Consider the following 22,804-nt stretch of genomic DNA (forward strand, 5'->3'; position numbering starts at 1 on the left):
TAGTAGAGATGGGTTTCTCCGTGTTGGCCAGGCTGGTCTCAAACTCCTGACCTCAGGTAATCCACCCGCCTCGGCCTCCCAAAGTGCTGAGATTACAGGCGTGAGCCACCGCACCCAGCCTGTTTTGTTTTGTTTTGAGATGGAGTCTCCCTCTGTAGCCCAGGCTGGAGTGCAGTGGTGTGATCTTGACTCACTGCAACCTCTGCCCTCTGGGTTCAGGCAATCTCCTGCCTCAGTCTCCCAAGTAGCTGGGATTACAGGCATGAGCCACCATGCCCAGCTATTTTTCTTTTTCTTTTTTTTTTTTTTTTCTGAGACGGAGTCTCCCTCCGTCGCCCTGGCTGGAGTGCAATGGCAGGATCTCGGCTCACTGCAACCTCCGCCTCCCTGGTTCAAGCAATCCTCGTGCCTCAGCCTCCCAAGTAGCTGGGATTACAGGCGTCCACTACCAAGGCTGACTCATTTTTTTTTTTTTTTTTTTTTTTTGAGACAGAGTCTCACTCTGTCGCCCAGGCTGGAGTGCAGTGGCACAATCTCGGCTCACTGCAAGCTCCGCCTCCTGGGTTCATGCCATTCTCCCGCCTCAGCCTCCCGAGTAGCTGGGACTACAGGCACCCGCCACCACGCCCGGCTAATTTTTTGTATTTTTAGTAGAGACCGGGTTTCACCATGTTAGCCAGGATGGTCTCGATCTCCTGACCTCATGATCCGCCCACCTCAGCATCCCAAAATGCTGGGATTACAGGAGTAAGCCACTGCGCCCAGCTTCTAACCTCTACTTTTTGAAAAATAATTTCCTCCCATCCAGTTTCTGTTTTGGGCACTCCTGTTCATAAAATCTTGAAACTCCTGGACTGATATTCTACTTTGCTTATTTTCCATTCCTTTACATTTTTTTGTTCTCCTTCCTATATTTTCTCAACTTTATGTTGTATCCATTCTTTGGAATGTGCTATATTTCTGTGATTATATTTTTAAAAATGTCTAAGAGCTTTATTTTCTGAATATCCTTCCCCCTGTCCTCCCCACCCCCCATTTTATGAGATAGAATTTCACTATGTTGCTCAATCTGGACTCCAACTCCTGGGCTTGAGCAAACCTCTTGCTTCAGCCTCCTGTGTAGCTGGGATTACAGGTACACACCATTACACCTGGCTTGAATATCCCTTTTTATGATTTTTTGCTCCTGTGTGTTAAATGAAAAATCTGGTCCCTGAGCTGGGCACAGTGGCTCACGCCTGTAATCCCAGCACTTTGGAAGGCCAAGGCGGGTGGATCACCTGAGGTCGGGAGTTCGAGACCAGCCTGACCAACATGGAGAAACCCCGTCTCTACTGAAAATACAAAATCAGCCGGGCATGGTGGTGCATGCCTGTAATCCCAGCTGCTAGGGAGGCTGAGGCAGGAGAATCGCTTGCACCTGGGAGGTGGAGGTTGTGGTGAGCCGAGATCGTGCCACTGCACTCCAGCCTGGGCAACAAGAGTAAAACTCCATCTCAAAAAAAAAAAAAAAAATCTGCTTCCTGAGTACACTGTATTAATATTAATCATTATTATTATTTTTTTTTTTTGAGACAGAGTCTTACTCTGTCGCCTAGGCTGGAGTGCAGTGGCACTATCTCAGCTCACTGTAACCTCTGCCTCCCGGGTTCAAGTGATTCTCCTGCCTCAGTCTCCCGAGTAGCTGGGATTACAGGCGCCTGCTACCAAGCCCAGCTAATTTTTGTATTTTTAGTAGAGACAGGGTTTCGCCATGTTGGCCAGTCTGGTCTCAAACTCCTGACCTCAAGTGATCCAACTGCCTTGGCCTCCCAAGGTGCTGGAATTACAGGTGTGAGCCACCACGCCTGGCCTAATCTTTTTTTTTTTTTTTTTTTTTTGAGACAGAGTCTCACTCTGTTGCCCAGGCTGGAGTGTAGTGGCGCCATCTTGGCTCACTGCAACCTCTGCCTCCTGGGTTCAAGCGATTCTCCTGCCTCAGCCTCCCAAGTAGCTGGGACTATGGGCACCCACCACCACACCAGCTAATTTTTGTATTTTTAGTAGAGACAGGGTTTTACCATGTTGGCCAGGCTGGTCTCGAACTCCTGACCTCAGGTGATCTGCCCACCTCAGTCTCCCAAAGTTTGGGATTACAGGCGTGAGCCACTGCCCCCAGCCCTGAGCATTCTTAATAAGTTATATTATTATATTATTAGTAGTCTAGTTATATAAATTATATTTTTACATTCCCTGCATTGTACTTGTTTTCCTCCTCACCACCATTTATGTCTTTATTTTGGCTTCTGTCTTTCATGGAAGAGACTTCCCTCAAACCCTGGTTTGCTCCTTCGTATCTGAGCAGAGGCACTTAAAGGCCAACTGAATGCTCTCTAAAACTCGAAGATTTGCATCTTCCCTGCAGGGTGAGGTGGCAGAGACAACCATTGTGTTGAGATCCCTCAATGCCCAGAGAATTTTTAGGCTGCTCGGTTCTTCCAGAGAAGAACCCTGCAGCCTCTGGCCTGGGGACCATGAACCTGGCTGCTAGTGCTCTAGAGTCAGGAGAAAATAGCTGCAGTTTCTCTCCCTCTCCACCCTCAGCTGGCTGACAACCTGAAGCCCAGGGACCCATTGCTTCATTCTCTCCAGAGAGCCCAGATACCTCCTGCCTTTTCTGGGGGGGCAGTGGGAGAGGGGCAGTCACCCAGCTGCCCAGGCTGGAGGAGGGAACATGAGGGTCTAACTGCTCCTTATGTCGAGTTTAAACTCACCCTTCATTTCCAGCCCCCTCCTTCCACCCCTACCTTTGGAAAGCTTGATGCTCCCAGTCCCAAGCCTTTCAGCGGCAACGAAGTCAACACTGGCCTGCTGCTTGTTGTTCCCACCGTTTCAACTTCCTCGGATCCTAGTCAGTTTTCCTTCTTCCATCAGATGTTTAGCTCCCAAAATGTTTTTGTCATATCTTCATGTATTGTTTTCGCTTCTGTTCTCCTTATTGTTTTACTGTTATTTTGGTGGGGTTTGGGAAGGAAGCAAACATAAAATCACATGCATTCATTTTACCACATTTAGCAGAGTCTCTTTCACCTCTCACCTCTTGCACCCTCAGACTCCTCTGAGCTCTACTTGAAGGTCATCCATAATCTTTGTGCTGCTCTCCCCAGGCCCCGCCTCTGGCTAGAGTGCATTTGGCATCTTGTCTGCCTGAAGCACTCTCACTGTGCCTCCCCAGCCTCACTCTTGGCCATTACTGGCTCCCATTTCCGTGTCCTGCACCTTCCCATTAGAGCATCGGTTTCAAACGTGGAGTTATGAAATTAGTGGGCTGTGCAATCAATTCGGTGCAGCTTAAACAACATTGATTTTATATTTATATACATTGGGAGGAGATGTAAGATATATTTCTTACTGTAGGTCAAAGTTGAAAAACTTGGAAAGCCACTGTATTCGGTCCTTCTCACTTTGAACTAGTTGCTGCATCTAAGACCTGACAACTCCAGTTGGTATTTAGCGGATTGTGGCCAGGCGCGGTGGCTCATGCTTGTAATCCTAGCACTTTGTGAGGCTGAGGCGGGCAGATCACCCTAAGTCACCCTAAGTCAGGAGTTTGAGACCAGCCTGGCTAACATGGTGAAACCCTGTCTCTACTAAGAATACAAAAATTAGCTGGGCGTAGTGGCAGGTGCCTGAAATCCCAGCTACTTGGGAGGCTGATGCTGAAGAATCACTTGAACCCAGGAGGCGGAGGTTGCAGTGAGCCGAGATCATGCCACTGCATTCCAGCCTGGGCAACAAGAGCAAAACTCCATCTGAAAAAAAAAAATTATATATATATATATATATATATATATATATATATATATACACACATACACACACACACACACACACTTTAGCAGATTGAATATATATGAAATCACTGTATAACCTGTAAAGTTATATGAATCTGAACTATTCGTCTAAACTAGGCATCTAAAATGAGCTTGTATGAGCTTGTGTCCGGAATTGGTGGGTTCTTGGTCTCACTGACTTCAAGAATGGAGCCGCGGACCCTCGCGGTGAGTGTTACAGCTCTTAAGGTGGCGCATGTGGAGTCTGTCCCTTCTGATGTTCAGATGTGTTCGGAGTTTCTTCTTTCTGGTGGGTTCGTGGTCTCGCTGGCTCAGGAGTGAAGCTGCAAACCTTCGCGGTGAGCGTTACAGCTCTTAAGGTAGCGCGTCCGGAGTTGTTCGTTCCTCCCGGTGGGCTCGTGGTCTCGCTGGGCTCAGAAGTGAAGCTGCAGATCTTCGCGGTGAGTGTTACAGCTCATAAAAGCAGCGTGAACCCAAAGAGTGAGCAGTAGCAAGATTTATTGCAAAGAGCAAAAGAACAAAGATTCCATAGCGTGGAAGAGAACCCCAGCGCGTTGCCAATGCTAGCTCGGGCAGCCTGCTTTTATTCTCTTATCTGGCCCCACCCACATCCTGCTGATTGGTAGAGCCCAGCAGCCTGTTTTGTCAGGGAGCTGATTAGTGCGTTTACAATTCCTGAGCTAGATACAAAGGTTCTCCAAGTCCCCAGCAGATTAGTTAGATACAGAGTTTCCACACACAGGTTCTGCAAGGCCCCACCAGAGCAGCTAGATACAGAGTGTCGATTGGTGCATTCACAAACCTCGAGCTAAACACAGGGTGCTGATTGGTGTGTTTACAAACCTTGAGCTAGATACAGAGTGCCGATTGGTGTATTTACAATCCCTGAGCTAGACATAAAGACTCTCCACGTCCTCACCAGAGCAGCTAGATACAGAGTGTCGATTGGTGCACTCACAAACCTTGAGCTAAACACAGGGTGCTGATTGGTGTGTTTACAATCCCTGAGCTAGATATAAAGGTTCTCCACGGCCCCACCAGACTCAGGAGCCCAGCTGGCTTCACCTAGTAGATCCCGCACCGTGGCTGCAGGTGGAGCTGCCTGCCAGTCCTGTGCCGTGCGCTCGCATTCCTCAGCCCTTGGGTGGTCGATGGGACTGGGCGCCGTGGAGCAGGGGGTGGTGCTCGTTGGGGAGGCTCGGGCCGCACAGGAGCCCATGGAGTGGGTGGGAGGCTCAGGCATGGTGGGCTGCAGGTCCCGAACCCTGCCCGGCGGGAAGGCAGCTAAGGCTCAGTGAGAAATTGAGCACAGTGCCGGTGGGCCGGCACTGCTGGGGGACCCAGTACACCCTCCGCAGCCACTGGCCCAGGTGCTAAGTCCCCCATTGCCCGGGGCCAGCAGGGCTGGCTGGCTGCTCCGAGTGCAGGGCCCACCAAGCCCACGCCCACCTGGAACTCCAGCTGGCCTGGAAGCGCCCCACACAGCCCCGGTTCCCGCTCGTGCCTCTCCCTCCACACCTCCCTGCAAGCTGAGGGAGTGGGCTCCGGCCTTGGCCAGCCCAGAAAGGGGCTCCCACAGTGCAGTGGGGGACTGAAGGGCTCCTCAAATGCCACGAAAGTGGGAGCCCAGGCAGGGGAGGTGCGAGAGCAGGCGAGGGCTCTGAGGACTGCCAGCACGCTGTCACCTCTCAAGCTCACGGGAGAGCTAGTGCACCTGAGGACAAACGGCTGAGCATTGTCACAAAGACTGTGTATCACACACCCAAGAGAGCAAGGCAGAACTCAGGGAAGGCAGTCATGCCAGCCGACTAATCTCCTAGGATCTGAAACCAGCTTCAATCAGCTTCCCCATCCTGGTACTTCACTTAAATATTTAAATACCTTGCACTGATAAGGTGTTTGATTTTTGATAACCCACGGAGAGATTTGGGATTTTCCCCAAACACTCTGAGAAAAATCATCACTTAAGATTCGTTTTTTTGACTTGGGCATGGTGGCTCACACCTGTAATCCTAACACTTTGGGAGGCAGAGGTGGGTGGATCATGAGGTCAGGAGTTCTAGACCAGCCTGGCCAATATGGTGAAACCCCATCTCTACTAAAAATTAGCCGGGTGTGGTGGCGGGCGCCTGTAGTCCCAGCTACTTGGGAGGCTGAGGCAGGAGAGTTGCTTGAACCCAGGAGGCAGAGGTTGCAGTGAGCTGAGATCACGCCACTGCACTCCAGCCTGGGCGACAGAGCGATACTCCATCTCAAAAAAAAAAAAAAAAAAAAAAAGATTCCTCTTTTCAGTAGTTAAGGAGGGTCCAAGAGTAGATTTTTGGGAGGCAAATTTGTATGATGGAAAGAACATAGAACTGAAGACAATACAAAAATTTAGGTCCAGATTCTGACTTCGTAGCAAGTAATTTAATCTCTCTCAACTTCAGATTTTTTATCTGCAAAATGGGGATACATGATATCTTCTTCAAAAGATTTTCTTTCCTTCTTTCTTTTTTTTTTGAGACAGAGTCTCACTCTGTTGCCCAAGCTGGAGTGCAGTGGCACAATCTCGGCTCACTGCAAGCTCCGCCTCCCGGGTTCACGCCATTCTCCTGCTTCAGCCTCCCGAGTAGCTGGGACCACAGGTGCCCGCCACCACGCCCGGCTAATTTTTTGTATTTTTAGTAGAGACAGCGTTTCACCGTGTTAGCCAGGATGGTCTCGATCTCCTGACCTTGTGATCTGCCCGCCTTGGCCTCCCAAAGTGCTGGGATTACAGGCGTGAGCCACCGTGCCCGGCCTACTTCAAAGGATTTTCACAGGGGATTAAATAAGCTAACACATGAGGAAGAGCAGGACACAACAATAAGTGCTAGTTTTTCTTTCCATTTCTTTTTTTTTCCTGTTTCTTTATTAATTGAGACATAGTCTCGCTCTGTTGCCACCATGCCTGGCTGATTTTTGTATTTTTAGTAAAGACAGGGTTTCACCATGTTGGCCAGGGTGGTCTTGAACTCCTGGCTTCTGGTGATCTGCCCACCTCAGCCTCCCAAAGTGTTGGGATTATAGGCATGAGCCATCATGCCTGGCCTTTTCTTTCCATTTCTATATGCACTGTTTCACTAAGAGTCAATTGAGAGGCGGAAAACCACTGAGACAAATACCATTAAACTAATATTCAAGTTGAATTGGAGCCAAGACACCTTTTCTGGCTATCCTCAGTTTGATCTTGTCTGCTTTAGACCTGCTAAAGCTAAAATAACTGGCATCTGGCTATGACTATGCCTGCGAATTTATAGAGGAACCTATGTCTACTGTCCCAGTGAGAGGCTGCAGCTCAGTTACCCACAGCTAAAGCGCAAGGCTGCTTAGCAGGTCTGTGTATGCTTTGTTGGTCTACGATAAAAGAGACTTAAGCAATGTTCAGTTGTTAATTGATATCTCCTAAAATAGCTTATTCAAGTTGCAAAATGTTATTTGATTTCTCTCTCAGTGTTCTCCTGGCTTCTTTTATTCAGGAAGCAAGGAGGCTACATTGGGGAATGGTGACTTTGGTTTGTGCGGGCACTCTTTTTAAATCGTGGGATGAGAGCATCACCCAGTGAGAAAGCCCCTGGGCTGGTAATCAGCACAGAGAGCTTAGTCAGGACTATAACCCATCAGTCAGAAAAATGTTTGCCTGGGAAGAGAGATACTACTGTGAGAGCTTCATTCACTTTCATTGTGGTCGCTGGGGTCTCTGAGGTAAGACTGTTATGGCATGATATGGTCTGGATATGTGTCCCCTCCAAATCTCATGTTGAAATGTATTCCCGCCGGGCGCAGTGGCTCACGCCTGTAATTCCAGCACTTTGGGAGGCCGAGGCGGGCGGATCACGAGGTCAGGAGATCGAGACCATCCTGGCTAACACGGTGAAACCCCATCTCTCCTAAAAATACAAAAAATTAGCCGGGCGTGGTGGCATACGCCTGTAATCCCAGCTACTTGGGAGGCTGAGGCAGGAGAATGGTGTGAACCCGGGAGGCGGAGGTTGCAGTGAGCTGAGACTGTGCCACTGCACTCCAGCCTGGGCGACAGAGTGAGACTCTGTCTCAAAAAAAAAAAAAAGAAAAGAAAAGAAAAAGAAATGTATTCCCAATGTCAGAGGTGGGACCTGGCAGGAGGTGATTGGAACCTGAGGGTGGACCCCTCATGAATGGCTTAGTGCCATCCTCTTGGTGATGAGTGAATTCTCACTCAGTTCACATCAGATCTGGTTTTGAAAAGACTCTGGGACCTCCCTCTTCTCTCTCTTGCTCCCACTCTTGCCATGTGACATGCCTGTTCCCCCTAGGCCTTCTGCAATGATTAGAAGCTTCCTGAGGCCTCACCAGAAGCTGAGCAGATGCTGGCACCATGCTTCCTATACAGTCTGCAGAACCATGAATAAATTAAACCTCTTTTCTTTATAAATCAACCAGCCTCAGATTTTTTTTTTTTTAAAGACAGGGTCTCACTTTGTTATCCAGCTGAAGCACAGTGGTACAATCATAGCTCACTGCAACTTCGACTTCCTAGGCTCAAGCAATCCTCCCACCAAAGCCTCGCGAGTATTTGGGACAACGGGTGGATGCCACCATGCCCAGCTAACTTTTTAAAAATTTTTTTGTAGAGAGGGAGGTCTTACTATGTTGCCCAGGCTGGTCTCAAACTCCTGGGCTCGAGTGACCCTCCCACCTTGGCCTCCGAGGGATGGGATTACAGGCATGAGCCACCATGCCTAGCGAGGTATTTCTGTATAGTAACATAAGAACAAATGACTACATTTGCACTTCAAGCATTCTGGCTCATGCTCAAAAATGAGATCCGAAGATTTTTATTTTTTGAGTTCCACAAGGCTTTGGTTATCTGAGCATTTGTAAAGTGGGAGTGGGGAGAGAGGCAGTGTTTATCTTTGTTTAGTCTGCTCCATACACGTTTCTCCAAACTGAAAGCCTACAATTCTTTCTATTTTTGTAGAGACAGGGTCTCACTATGTTGCCCAGGCTGGAACTCCTAGGCTCAAGCGATCCTCCTGCGTCAGCCTCCCAAAGTGCTGAAATTACAGGCGTCAGCCACCATGCCGGGACTGGAAGCCTACAATTCTAAATTGTACTGATGAATATAGAGAGGAAAAAAAATGAATAAACAAAATTCTTAGAACCAAATGATTATAATGAGACTGGGAAAAAATTATTTGAAATCTGACAGTTATATATTGAAACAAAATAAAAGCATTTATAAAGTCCTGGATGCAATTTAAAATAAAAAGAATATTGGCTGGGAGTGGTGGCTCATGCCTGTAATCCCAGCACTTTGGGAGGCCGAAGTGGGCAGATCACGAGGTCAGGAGTTCGAGACCAGCCTGGGCAACATGGTGAAACGCCGTCTCTAAAAATACAAAAATTAGCTGGACGCAGTGGTGTGCACCTGTAGTCCCAACTACTTGGGAGGCTGAGGCAGGAGAATCGCTTGAACCTGGGAAGCAGAGGTTGCAGTGAGCCGAGATCATGCCACTGCACTCCAGCCTGGGTGACAAGAGTGACACTCTGTCTCAAAAAAAAAAAAATTATATTGGTCAGGTGTAGTGGCTCACATCTGTAATCCCAGCACTTTGGGAGGCCAAGGCAGGAGGATCACTTAAGGCCAGGAGTTCGAGACCAATCTGGGCAACAAAGAGAGACCCCCCCCCTACCCCATTTCTACAAAATTAAAAATTAGCTGAGCACGGTGGCTTGTGCCTGTAGTCCTGGCTACATTCAATAATCACTAAGAATATTCTAGGCTAGGGTTTTTCAGAGTGTTGTGCATGGCAATCTGTGTCAGAATTCCTTCAGGTGCTTCCTACTGAATTAGAAGCTCCAGGGCCCGGAAATCCGCATTTTAAACTAGCTCCGTAGGCGATTTGGATTCACCCTAAAGACTGAGGACCACACTGTTCTAGGCACTGTTAGGTGCTGGGACCTAACACGAAACAAGGTAGACGTGGTTCCTGATTTCCCAGTATACTCATATAGGGGCTGGTCGCATTAGTGATATGGGTGCTAGAATGGAAGAAGTAAGATCACATAGCAGGTGCGCCTAGTTCAGACTGAGGAGGGATCTGCAGCTCTAGAGACGTCTGTACTTTGAGAAATACAGGAGCTGTCAGCTCGTGGAGGCGAAGGGCAGCCGTGGCCGTGAACAAAATGGCCAGGAGGAGGGCATCGTGTGTGAAGCGGGCTAAGGACCGAATTGTGAAAGACCCCAAACCACCCAGCCTTCCATCCCCCAAGATATCCGTCTTTGCCTTCGCTGGCCTTCCTCTGCGGAGCTAAGCCCGCGCCCAGGGTCGCGGAGCCGCGCATCAACACCCTCTCGCTTCGGGACAGTCTCCCGACTCAGCCTTCTAGAGCAAGGCGAGGCGGGGCGGGGCTCAACCGAGGCCCTCCCCGGCTGCCCGGAGACTGCGCCGGACGCGCCAGCCCTGCGTGATGACGTCAGCGCGCCGCGCCCGCCGAGGGAGGAGCGGGCGCCGGGGGCCGGCTGGCGCGGGGGCTCCTGTAACCCGGGCTGGGCGGGGGAGAGGAAGGGGCGGGGCAGGGAGCCCGCCAGAGTGCGGGGTCGCGGTGCGGACCTCGAGCACGAGCCCTAAAGACGCTCAGCACTCGTCGCTTCTCCTAGCAGACCCTGCCCGGCCTGGCGATGGAGTTTCCGGACCTCGGCGCTCACTGTTCGGAGCCGAGCTGTCAGCGCTTGGGTGAGGGGCGGAGCGCGCGGGGGGCGGGGCCCAGCGGACAGGGACTTTGAACCGCAGGTGGGGAGGGAAGGGTGGGCTCCCAGGCTGGCAATGCCGGGGGGCGGGGCTTGAAGTTGGGGGGGTGGTCAGCGGCAGAGGGGGCGTGGCCAAGGAGGTAATGGGCTTGGGAAGGGGCGGTGTGTCGAAAATAGGGTGGCGTTTTCCTTCCCGAGTGGAAGGCTTGAGTGAGAGAGAAGGACATCGAGTTCCCGCTGGACCTGCAATCCGACCAACTCTTTGCAGATTTTCTGCCGCTTAAGTGTGATGCCTGCTCAGGCATCTTCTGCGCAGACCATGTGGCCTACGCCCAGCATCACTGTGGATCTGCTTACCAAAAGGTGAGGGGGCGATCCTCAGGGTGAAAGCAGGCAGATGGAGAATGCGTGCAGAATCCCCCAAATCTGTGTCTCACGTTTCTTCTCCCTTTTGTCTTTCTGAGGCTGTCAGTGCTGGGAAACACTGTTTTTTTGCGTGTTTGTGGTGGGTCATATCCAAGTTCTTTCAAGACCAGAGATTTGTTGGACTGGAGTGGGCCACAGACTGACCCTTGCTCCTTGACTACAGGATATCCAGGTACCTGTGTGCCCTCTCTGTAATGTGCCTGTGCCTGTGGCCAGAGGGGAGCCCCCTGACCGTGCTGTGGGAGAGCACATTGACAGAGACTGTCGCTCTGATCCAGCACAGCAAAAACGTAAGGTAAACATTGTAGGGGTCAGCCACAACCCAGCTGGGACTATGGATGCCTGGAAACCCAAACAGCTAGTCAGAGTCTCAGCAGAGACAACCTTCTCACTTCACCTCAGATCTTCACCAATAAGTGTGAGCGCGCTGGCTGCCGGCAGCGAGAAATGATGAAACTGACCTGTGAACGCTGTAGCCGAAACTTCTGCATCAAGCACCGGCATCCACTGGACCATGATTGCTCTGGGGAGGGGCACCCAACCAGCCGGGCAGGGTAATTGCAGCCAAGTCCTCCACTTGCTTTTGGGAAGCATTCTTTTGGAACTGACTCAAGCTCTGTTGTTACAAATTGGGGAGCTTCAACCCTACCCTGTCGGCTAGGGGAGTCTTTTAGCTTCCTTTTCAAGTGCATGTTTTTCCAGAACTCTCCTCCTGACTTCCTGGGTAAGGCTAGTTCTTGGAGACATGCCAAAAATCTCTCTTCCCTACAGACTTGCTGCCATCTCCAGAGCACAAGCTGTGGCTTCTACAAGCACTGTCCCCAGCCCAAGTCGAACCATGCCTTCCTGTACCTCTCCCAGCAGGTAGGCCTGCCCGTTTCCCTGCTCCCCCTTTTTCCCCTTCACACCTCTGACCTCCACCTCTTCAATGTCTGTCGTAGAGCCACAACCCGATCTCCGTCCTGGACAGCCCCTCCAGTGATTGCTTTGCAGAATGGCCTGGTGAGTTGGGCAGAGGTTGGATGGACAGAAACAAACACACAGAGAGTGAAGTCCAAGGACGCTGGTCTTCTTTCTCCCTTTGTAGAGTGAGGATGAAGCTCTGCAGCGGGCCCTGGAAATGTCCCTGGCAGAGACCAAACCCCAGGTTCCAAGGTACCTTACCCTCTTGTGAAAGAGAGCGCAAGCTGTGGGCAAGGGCTTGGTCTGGAGGCAGGTAGGTGGGACCACTCTGACACAATGCAAGATAATCACTGCCAACTTGGTCTCAAAATTAAGATGAACTATATGATCTTTGACAAGTTATTTAACCCATGGAGCCTTCATTTCCTCTATAAAACGGGGACAATACTAATACCCACCTTGTAGTGTTGCTATGAAGATTGAGATAATCCTCAGCAGTGCTCGGCACCATGAGGCCCGACACACACAGATCAGATGTTCAAATTTCAGATCTTACCATCATCCAACTTAAACTGTTTCTCCCTCCCAGTTGTCAGGAGGAAGAAGACCTAGCTTTAGCACAAGCACTGTCAGCCAGCGAGGCAGAATACCAGCGGCAGCAGGTATGAGGCTGGGCTGAAGATGTGTGCTGCAGTGGGAGGGAGGAAGAAGTCAGGGATGGGGGTTCTTCCGAGTGGTGCAGAGTTTTGGAATGGTGGTTATCGTTTGGTTTTCAGTATGACTCCAGCCCATGCTGAGCTCTGAAATGAGGGCTGTCCCTCATTTCCTTGACGTTGCACCGTGTCTTCCCCTCCTTCCCCTCTCCTTGCTCTAGGCCCAGAGCCGCAGCTCGAAGCCGTCCAACTGCAGCCTGTGCTAGGGCCCTGGGCTTGGGGAGGGAGGTTCACCTGAGGAGGACTGTGGCCCTCACACCTCTAGGGTACACAGGGAGAGGAGGCCCGGAGCACCCTGGAGGGCAGAGACAAGCGGGAGTGATGTGGAGGTCGCCCTGGGAGCCTCTGGAAGGCCTTGCTAGTGCTCCAGCTGCATGGAAGAGAGTGGCTAGCAACTGTTCCCTGGTTGGGCCCTCAGTGGATGCTGGCCAGGCCCTACTCTCAGCCCCTTCATCATGTCATCTCCCTTATGCTGGAGCTGCCCCGATGTGGAGTGGGCAGGAAGGGGCCTGGAAAAAATAAAGGATCTTGGCAGTTGATAAAACGTACAACTGGTGTGTTTCTCTCTCCTCTCTAACCTCAAACAGAAAAGCCGTGTCAAGAATGCTCATCTGACTTATGGGTAGAGGCCCGCTGCAGTACCCCATCCCACAAAGCCACAGTGATCCTCGCACAGTCCACATTTTTATTTCCCCAAAAGGTGTTTTTCTGAAAGGTCCCTTTCCCTTACTATAGCTAGCACCACACCCCAAGACCAGGATGAAATAAGCCAGGGAAAGGAGATACATCTTATTCCCTTCTGGGTTAGTCTTTGAGAGGGAAGTGGCCAAACTTTTGTCACCGTTCCATGGTCTGAGGCTTAGTGTCTTCAGAGGTTTCTTCCTGTCCCTGCTGCTGCAGCTGCCACATGTCAGCATACACCCCACCTCGGGACAACAGAGCCTCATGCCTGGGGTGAGGAGAAAAGTGTGAGTCCTAACCATTAGTTTTACCCCGAGGGTCCTTGCCACCAGCCCACAGAGAGGACGGGATGGGAAGGGAGGTCCCCTCCAGAAGCCCCTGGGACTTCATGCCCCCTTTCCTGGAGCCCCCAATTCAGAAGACCTGTCCTTTTGATCTATGTATCTCTTACCGTCCCCTCTCCACGATGCAGCCATCCTTGATGACGAGGATCTGGTCAGCATTGACCACAGTTGAGAGCCTGAGAAGTCAAAGATCAGTCGCCTACTACCCCACCCAAAGCCGGCCACACCACCAGCCACCCCAGGCCTGTAGTCCTGTACCTGTGTGCCACTACGATGGTGGTGCGGTTGGCACAGACTTTGGCCAGAGAAGCCTGGATGGCCCTCTCATTAGATGTATCCAGCGCTGACGTTGCCTATAGAGAGGGTCCAGGTAAAACTGCTCCTGCCACTCAAAACCCTCAATGGAAGGAGGCAGGCTGCTGGCTGAGGCCTCAAGAATACACAAGAGCCTTGTTTGGGCTTGAGAACTGGAAAGTGTGTTTTGTGAGATTTGAATTCATGGTATCTGTTCTAGGTGGGCACTGTCCCCAGTGCCCAGGAGGAACGGCTTGAGCATACACAAGGCAGGAAGGAGGGGAGGAGACCCAGGGCGCACCTCATCCAGCAGAATGATGTCCGGAGCCTTGAGGATGGTGCGGGCAATGGCGACGCGCTGCTTCTCCCCGCCGCTCAGCTTCAGTCCCCGCTCGCCCACCTGTGTCCTGTACCCTGTGGATATTACCCACCACATGTTTCTTACGTGGAAGAAACAAGAAACGGAGGGAACAGGGGTCAGGGATTAGCAGGACAACACCAGGAGGGGAGGGGACTCTCTGGAAAGGAATCTCTCACCTTCAGGGAAAGCCATAATGGCATCATGGATGCCTGCAGCCTGAGCAGCAGCCTCCACCTCATCATTCCCAGCTGTGACACGGCCGTAACGGATATTGTCGGCGATGGTGTCATTAAAGAGGACAGTGTCTTGGGGCACAACTCCAATGTGAGACCGGAGAGAGGCCTGGGTCACCTAGGGCCAAAAGACCACACACTCTGCCTTGTGAGATACCCCCAAGGCCTGGGAGGCAGGGTGGGCTGGCCGGAAGCATGTGGGATAAGAGGCTGTGGTAATAATCCCACCATCACTGCCCCAAATCCTAGCCGTGTGGGCAAATCACTCCTCTCTGTTTCCCCATCTTCTCTTCCTGCTTCACCAGATTGCTGCAGATGTTTTGTTTTGTTTTTGGATAGAGTCCACTCTGTCACCCAGGCTGGACTGCAGTGGCAAAATCTCAGCTTACTGCAGCCTTGACCTCCTGGCTCATGCAATCCTCCTACCTCAGCTTCCTGAGTAGCTGAGACTACAGGTGCTTGAGACTACGTCAAGCTAATTTTTAATTTTTTGTTGAGATGGGGTTGCCAGGTATGTTGCCCAGGCTGGTCTCAAAATCCTGGACTCAAATGATCCTGCTGCCTTGACCTCCCAGAGTGTTGGGATTACAGGTGTGAGCCACCACACCTGGCTACAGAATATCGTTGTACCTTTTTTTTTTTTTTGCTTTTTGTTTTGAGACAGGGCCTTGCTCTGTCACCCAGGCTGGAGTGCAGTGGCATGATCATAGCTCACTACAGCCTCCTGGTGGGACTACATGTGTGTGCCACCATGGCCAGCTAATTTTTGTTTTTGTTTTTTTTTTTTTTTTGAGACAGAGTCTTGCATTCTTGCCCAGGCTGGAGTGCAGTGGCGCCATCTCAGCTCACTGCAAGCTCTGCCTCCTGGGTTCACACCATTCTCCTGCCTCAGCTTCCTGAGTAGCTGGGACTACAGGCGCCCGCCACCACGCCCAGCAAATTTTTTGTATTTTTCGTAGAGACGGGGTTTCACTGTGTTAGCCAGGATGGTCTCGATCTCCTGACCTTGTGATCCGCCCACCTCAGCCTCCCAAAGTACTGGGATTACAGGTGTGAGCCACCGCGCCCAGCAATTTTTGTATTTTTTGTAGAGAGGGTGTTTTGCCATGTTGCCCAGGCTGGTCTTGAACTCCTGGGCTCAAGTGATCCACCTGCCTCGGCCTCCCAAAGTGCTGGGATTATAGGCATGAGCCACTGTGCCCGGCCCTTTGTAGCTTTTATGGCACCATACAAATCCTTCACATGACTACTTTACTTGTGTGACTGTAGGTTATATCATGCTAGAATGGCCCTAGTTTTTTTGCAAGGGTGACATCTCCTCTCTCTGGACAGCCAGCCCTTATCATTCCTCCACACGTAGACCCCTAAACCACCGTCTTCTCCAGAGCAACCCTACCTGTGAAATGTCCTGCCCATCTATTCGGATGCAGCCAGAGCTGATGTCGTAGAAGCGAAACAGCAGGCGCAAAATTGTGCTCTTCCCTGCCCCAGATGGGCCCACCTGTTGCATTGGAAATGGGAAAAATCTCAGGCCCACTGGCTTTTTTTTTTTTTTTTTTTGAGACCGAATCTCACTCCGTCACCCAGGCTGCAGTGCAATGGCGCGATCTCAGCTCACTAGAACCTCTGCCTCCCAGGTTCAAGCGATTCTCTTGCCTCAGCCTCCCTAGTAGTGGGATTATAGGCGCCCGCCACCATGCCCGGCTAATTTTTGTATTTTTAGTAGAGATGGGGTTTCACCATGTTGTTCAGGCTGGTCTTGAACTCCTAACCTTAGGTGATCTGGCCACCTAAGCCTCCCAAAGTGCTGGGATTACAGGCATGTGCCACCGCAGCCGGCCGAGGCCCACTGGCTTTTGAGGTTCCCTCTCCAAGAGGTCACCAGTGTCCATGGAGGCTGCACCATTCAATCCGGTTGCCTATCGTGACTGGGCTCTCTGACTCCACAGCCTGGGTCACAAGCTACCATGGGCACTGAATGAGGGAAGCTTGAGGCATCTGGGCCAAGTGGCTGGGTCTCCTCTCACCAGGGCAAGTGTCTGTCCAGGCATCACAGTGAAAGACACGTCCTGCAGAGTCTCCCGCCTGCAAGGAAAGGTGAGGTTGCTCAGCAGGCACCTTCCATCACCAGAGCTGCTAGTAGGCCCTGCCCCTCCCCTGCCCAGGCTCTTTTCCAAAAGCAGGGATTCAGAGCACTGAGAAGCAGGAAGGCAGTGTGCAAATGAACGGAAAAGCAAAGGAAGCAAAAGGAAGGCCTCACCCATCGGCGTAGCTGAAGTGCACGTTCTCAAACTCAATTCGGCCCTTCTGAAAGCGAAGGGGCCCTGCTCCAGGAAGGTCCTTCACCTGGAAGGGCACCACCCATGTGTGCTGAGGTTCTCAGCTTTGTGTTTTCCAAGCACGAGAAACACCACACAGCTCCTCCCTCCCCAAACCCTACTCCTCTCCCTTCGCTCACTTCTGTCTCCTCTTTCAGCAAGTCAAACATGTTCTCCATGTCAATGAAGTTGGTCTGGATCATCCTGCAAAAAGGTGCTGGTTAGGACTTCTCTGAGTAGCCAGGAAATAATAATGTGCCCTGGACAGGTGAGGGCCAGGGCTCAGATTACCTGTAGTAGGTGCCAAACCAATTGAGGGGCATGTACAGCTGGATAATGTAGGTGCCAAAGAGCACATAGTCCCCAACCTGTGGCAATCAAGGAAGCAGAGCATGTCACGGGGGGGCCTGCAGGCCGCTCTTCTTGTGTCACCCTGCCCACTTCCTACCCAAGAGCCTGGTGACCAGACACAGGCCCCAGGCCCCCTTTTCCTTGTGCCCCACTCTCTCATCCAAGATCCTGCCTCACCTGTAGCTTCTGCTCACTGACAAAGTATGCGCAAAGCAGGGAGCCGGCGAGGAGCCCGAGCCCAATCACCAGGTTCTGGGTCTGATTTAGTAAAACCAGTGAAGCGCTCGACTTCCACTCCAAACCCTGAGGGCAATAACACAGGAAGAGGAATGTCCTATACACAATGGCCATCAGTGAGTCCAAACCTGGGCCCAGGCCCCTTCTACCCCAACACTCGACTATCACTCTTGGCCCTGAAAATTCTACCAGGCCAGGGCATTATTCTCCGGAGGCCTCAAACTAGCATCCTCACCTGATATTTGATGATGGCCTCTCGATAGCGTTCCACTTCATAACTCTCGGCGTTGTAATACTTCACCTGATGAATTCAAACCAAATTTATTTGGCATGGGCACAGCACATGGCACTCGGGTCATTCCCCCCAACTCTCAATCCTCCTTCCTGAGTTCAAACATCACACACAAACATCACACCCCCAGCTCTCTGTCAGCCCCAGTGGTCCTAGTTACACTCCTCCACATCTCCACGCCTCACACCACTGCCACCGGGCCCTCTGTTACCGTCTCGAAGTTTAGCAGAGAGTCCACTGCTCGTGCCCGGGTAGCGTTCTCCTGTGTGTTCATAGCACGACGAAACTTGGTTCTCCACTCAGTGACCACAATGGTCAGGGCTGGAGAGTGACAGGATGGGGAGCAGAATAGGACATCATCCCCAAAAGCAGAGACCAAATGTCAATGTCCACTACCTGCCATGTACACACTAAGCCTATGCTCAAGCCCGGAGACCCAGATTCCACAGGGAGGCATCTCTGCAGCCTGCACAAAGTCTCATGTGTAGAAAACGCTTTTGGTAAACGAAAGCAAGCTGCATCTTGTTACACAAACGAGGCTTCCTTGACCTGTGTCCACAGCTCAGACTTAACGTGACAAGAATGTCCTTCCCCAGCCCCTCAGCTAGGTTGAGTTAAGGTTTGATTTGACAGAAGAGACCCGCCCATCACAGGATGAGCACTAGGAGCCCATTCAAGTCCACCAATCCACAGCCTCCCATAGGTGGGTCACTTGAGTGGGGGCACAGCTCATGGCCAAGGGAGTCCCTGGATAGTTCAGGGAGATGGTGTCCCCCAGCAGCACTCACTGAGGTAAAGACTCATGCACAGGAACACAATGAGGCCAAACCAGGCGTTGAAGAACATGCTGAAGTAGATGATGCCAATGATGATGTCGGCCAGCGTGGGGATGACATTGAACACCAGGTAGCTAGGAGGGCAGGTCAAGTGAATAAGAAAGGTCTGGGGGCTTAGACCCAGCAACCCTGCCTCTAGGCATTTCAGGGTAGTGTTTTATTTTCAAGCAACAGACTGGAACCAGTCTTAATTAATTCTACCCTCAAGAGGTGGGTGGCTAAATCAACCATGCTCAAACTACAGAATTCTCTGTATCAATTACAATGAATGAGGGAGACCTTCAGGCATGGAAGAAAAATATATCTCCATAATGTTCTGTTAATAAGCAACTCTGAGAATGATGGCTATGTCACAATACCATTTGTTTTAGGAAAAACCTCCACAATGCCATATTAGTTCTGTGAGTCTGCATATATAATATGTATGTAAAAATGCAAAAAAGCAGAACCCAGCTGGGCACAATGGCTCACAACTGTAATCCCAGCACTTTGGAATGCTAGGTGGGCAGATCACATGATGCCACGAGTTCGAGGCCAGCCTGGCCAACATGGTGAAACCCCGTTTCTACAAAAAATATAATAATTAGCCAGGCATGCTGGTGCACATCTGTAATCCCAGCTACTCAGGAGGCTGAGGCAGGAGAATTGCTTGAACCCGGGAGGCAGAGGTTGCAGTGAGCAGAGATTATGCCACTGTACTCCAGCCTGGGTGACAGAGCGTGACCCTGTCTCAAAAAAAGAGCAGAACCCAACATACTAAACAGAGTGGGAAGCTCTGAAAAAGTAAGTGCAGCTTGAGATTTGCCCTCTGCTCGCATTACCTAAGTTATTAGGAGAGCACGTATACAATAATCCTATACTTTAAAAAACACCAAGGTGGGAGGGGCAGGCAGCTTCTCAGGCGGGGTCTGTTCTCTTCCTCCCACGGGCCCCTATCCCTGCTTCTCCGGCTCCACCCTCCCACATGCCCTTTCCACTGGGGCGGCACCTGAGCAGCCCTGTGACACTGGATGTGCCCCGATCCGCGATCCGCAGCACCTCCCCTGTGCGGCGCCCCAGGTGCCAGCGCAGTGAGAGCTCGTGCAGGTGGGAGAAGATGAGCAGCTCCACCCGCCGAGACGTGAACTGCTGCACCCGGATCCACAGGAAGGTGCGCAGGTTGCTCACGAAGCCTGCAGGGAGCCGGGGGACGCCTCAGTAGGGCCTGGGAGCTGAGGGACGTCAGCCCAGCACCAGGATGTGAAAGGTCTGAGAGTACATGGGGGCTGGGGAGGAATGCTGGGAGAGGCGGATGCTGAGGGAATGCCTGTGGGAGGGGCCTATACCTAGCAGGGTGAGGGCGGAGTCTCTCATACCTGTACTGCCAGTGCCACCCCCCTGGAGGAACTTGAGGAAGACGTAACTGGTAACAGTCCAGGCCAGAGAGTTCCAAGGTGCCTTCTCAGTCAGCAAGTTCACTGTGGAGAAAACGAGTCAGAACCCACTTATGGCGCCCAGGACTCTCTTCAGGCAAAATGGCCCCAGGTACCAGCCACAGTCTCTTTCTGACCACCCAGCTCTGTCCCACCTCCCTAGGTAAGGACCATCCCAGCCACCAGGCTGATGAAGGACCAGCACACTGAGCTGGTGCTCCTCCTGCTCACCAATGTTCCTATAGAATATAGGCACCAACACGTTGAGTGCCCGTTCCAAACCCATGAGCCCCAGGCAGATGAGCACCACCAGCTGCAGAGCTGGACTCCCTCGAGGCCACAGGTAGCCACTCAGGAGGCGGAGCTTCCTGCCAAAATCTCGCCAGGTAGACTGTTGGGCTGCTGACCGAACCTAGGATGGTGAAACACGTAGGAAGGGAGCTCAGAAATCAAGTAAGTGCACTAGCCAGAAACCCTTCAGGGAAAAACATATGGGGTTACAGCTCCCAGGTATCTCAGACCCACAAGTGATCCTTGATGGGGTCAGAAAAACTAAGTTGCAAACTGAGATTTGGAAAAGAAGCATTTCATTTTGGGGGAAGGAATGATGACAGGGAATGAAATGAAGAGACTCCAGGATTCAGAAACTGAGGTGGGGTCTGGTGCAGTGGCTCATGCCTGTAATCCCAGCACTTTGGGAGTCCGAGGCAGGTGGATCACCTGAGGTCAGGAGTTCAAGACTAGCCTGGCCAACATGGTGAAACCCCATCTCCACTAAAAATACAAAAATTAGCCGGGTACACACCTGTAATCCCAGCTACTTGGGAGGCTGAGGCACGAGAATTTGTTTGAACCCAGGAGGCAGAGGGTGCAGTGAGCTGAGATCGCGCCACTATACTCCAGCCTGGGTGACGGAGCAAGATTCCGTCTTAAAAACAAAAAGAGGCTGGGCGCAGTGGCTCACGCCTGTAATCCTAGCACTTTGGGAGGCCGAGGCAGGCGGATCACAAGGTCAAGAGATCGAGACCATCCTGGCCAATGCTGTGAAACCCTGTCTCTACTAAAAATACAAAAATTAGCTGGGTGTGGTGTCATGCACCTGTAGTCCCAGCTACTCAGGAGGCTGAGGCAGGAGAATCGCTTGAACCCGGGAGGCGGAGGTTGCAGTGAGCTGAGATCACGCCACCGCACTCCAGCCTGGTGACAGAGCAAGACTCCGTCTCCAAAAAAAAAGAAACTGAGGTGTACCTGGCTCCTTTCCACATCTTGGTCCTCTTCATGAACCTGCAATGTATAGGACTGGGGACGAAGTCCAGGGGCCCAGAGACCCAGGACAAACAGCCCTCCAGAGACCACATACCGCAGCACCCACAGGCTAAACTGAACCTAGAATGAAATATAAGTGGAGAGAGTATCATTGAGGATAAAATTTCATTGTATTACTACTTATAATAGGGCCGGGGACTGGTGTCATGAACGCATTCAGCACTTACAGGCTTAAAAAAAAAAAAAAAAAAGCAAAACCACAGTGACTCAGCAAAGACACACCCCACCAGCTGGCTATCAGCTCCCGGCAGGACTCAGCCCCTCCCTTCTCCCTTTGCTTAGAGGCATCCTAAAGCCTGGAAGCAGTGTGACTGGACATGCAGTGCTTTCTCCCAAGCCCGGCCAGCAGAGGCTTCCCCCTTCCCACAGAGTCCCTCACCTGCTGGCCCAAGTCTGCCCTTGCCCACCACCACTGTGGGCTGTTCCAAGACACCAGGGCCAAGTTCTCAGCTGCAAACGCCACAGTCCAGAGGAGCAGGAGACCTGGGCTGTGCCTGAACTTGATCCAGATGCCCATTGCCAGACGCTGCCGTGCCTGGCTCCGCTCCACGACAAGCAGCCACAGGCCACAGGCGCCGGCCAGACTCTCCAGCACGGAGGCCAGAAGTAGGTAGCTTGGCAGTGGGGCCCCCCGGGCAGTGCCCACCCGGCCAGCCAGGCCGGCCAGGGGCAGCGCCGCCTGAAGTGTGGCCAGAAGCAGCTGCAGCACGTAGGGAGAGATGCGAGGGCCGGCCCCCCAAGACAGCGAATCAGCACCAGCGGGCCGCTCCCGGCGTCTGCAGGGAAGAGCCAGCACCAAGGCCAGAGTCCCTAGCGCCATCCGCGTCGAGGGCACGAGCGTGAAGAAGAAGCAGGGACTCAGGCCATCCTGCGTCCAGGCCGGACCCACGGGCCCTTCGGCCTCGCAGTAGTTGCCCACAGTCACCATGGCAATGCGTGGACGCCGGCCGAGGCTGCGGGCACTGCGGGACCGGAGGCCGGGACTGGTCACTCCGAGAGGGGCGCGGACATCCGGGTGCCTTGGCTCACGTAGCCGCTGGGCGCCAAGCTGTGGGGGTCCCGGGAAGAGACGCACGTGGACCAGGCCTCACCGCCCACTCCCCTAGCGCACGCGCCGCCGCCACGCACTCACGCAGGGCACGTACGCCGTCTCAGCCCGGCCCCGCTGGCTCTGGGCCCGGGACCCTTCTGCCAACTGCAGGCCCACGGGAATGCTCGGTGTTGGACTCGCACCGCGCTCCACGGCCGTAGCCCCGCCCACAGGACCGCCCCCAGCCCCTACCCACGGCTCCCATTGGCCAAATGTCTCCGAAGGGGGAGCGGGGGGAATGGTGCAGGCAAGGAATGCAAATTAGAGAGGCAGAGCCGGCTTGGTCACGTGCCCAGGGCGGGAAATCTGACGACCAGGCCGAGCTGGAAACCTCCACGGAATCGTGGCTCGGGGCTGGAAACAGACCTCACGGAATCCTGGCTCGGGGCAGGACACAGAC

The 22,804-nt window shown here is 52.3% G+C and overlaps 2 protein-coding genes across 8 annotated transcripts; one reads left to right on the plus strand and one right to left on the minus strand.

Moving 5' to 3' along the window:
* The first annotated feature begins 10,312 nt into the window (after positions 1 to 10,312).
* ZFAND2B (zinc finger AN1-type containing 2B) lies at positions 10,313 to 13,180 on the plus strand. Of its 2 annotated transcripts, none has more exons than XM_016950558.4 (9): positions 10,313 to 10,573; positions 10,856 to 10,950; positions 11,177 to 11,308; positions 11,416 to 11,567; positions 11,785 to 11,877; positions 11,955 to 12,015; positions 12,101 to 12,168; positions 12,506 to 12,578; positions 12,791 to 13,180. In XM_016950558.4, exons 1-9 carry the CDS (start codon positions 10,519 to 10,521, stop codon positions 12,833 to 12,835), a joined length of 774 nt encoding a protein of 257 aa, XP_016806047.1. In that variant the 5' UTR covers positions 10,313 to 10,518; the 3' UTR covers positions 12,836 to 13,180. The 2 variants fall into 2 exon arrangements, with proteins under 2 accessions (XP_016806047.1, XP_016806046.1); XM_016950557.4 differs by having other exon boundaries at positions 10,362 to 10,573; positions 12,895 to 13,180.
* Positions 13,181 to 13,300: 120 nt separating this feature from the next.
* ABCB6 (ATP binding cassette subfamily B member 6) lies at positions 13,301 to 22,599 on the minus strand. 6 transcript variants are annotated; one of them, XR_010149891.1, is made up of 19 exons: positions 21,694 to 22,592; positions 21,237 to 21,374; positions 20,220 to 20,400; positions 19,932 to 20,033; positions 19,565 to 19,748; positions 18,529 to 18,650; positions 17,952 to 18,061; positions 17,684 to 17,749; positions 17,389 to 17,514; positions 17,152 to 17,228; positions 17,001 to 17,064; positions 16,803 to 16,888; positions 16,570 to 16,627; positions 15,939 to 16,043; positions 14,486 to 14,660; positions 14,250 to 14,362; positions 13,913 to 14,121; positions 13,762 to 13,830; positions 13,301 to 13,578 (listed from the first exon to the last, which is right to left on the minus strand). XR_010149891.1 is itself a non-coding variant. In XM_001161097.8 (19 exons), exons 1-19 carry the CDS (start codon positions 22,240 to 22,242, stop codon positions 13,467 to 13,469), a joined length of 2,532 nt encoding a protein of 843 aa, XP_001161097.1. In that variant the 5' UTR covers positions 22,243 to 22,599; the 3' UTR covers positions 13,301 to 13,466. The 6 variants fall into 6 exon arrangements, 4 of the variants coding, with proteins under 4 accessions (XP_001161097.1, XP_009442641.1, XP_009442643.1 ...); XM_001161097.8 differs by having other exon boundaries at positions 13,913 to 14,007; positions 21,694 to 22,599; XR_010149892.1 differs by lacking the exon at positions 21,237 to 21,374 and having other exon boundaries at positions 21,694 to 22,573.
* Between the last annotated feature and the right edge of the window lie 205 nt (positions 22,600 to 22,804).

The sequence above is a fragment of the Pan troglodytes genome, chromosome 13 (assembly GCF_028858775.2).
Source record: "Pan troglodytes isolate AG18354 chromosome 13, NHGRI_mPanTro3-v2.0_pri, whole genome shotgun sequence".
Classification (NCBI taxonomy): domain Eukaryota; kingdom Metazoa; phylum Chordata; class Mammalia; order Primates; family Hominidae; genus Pan; species Pan troglodytes.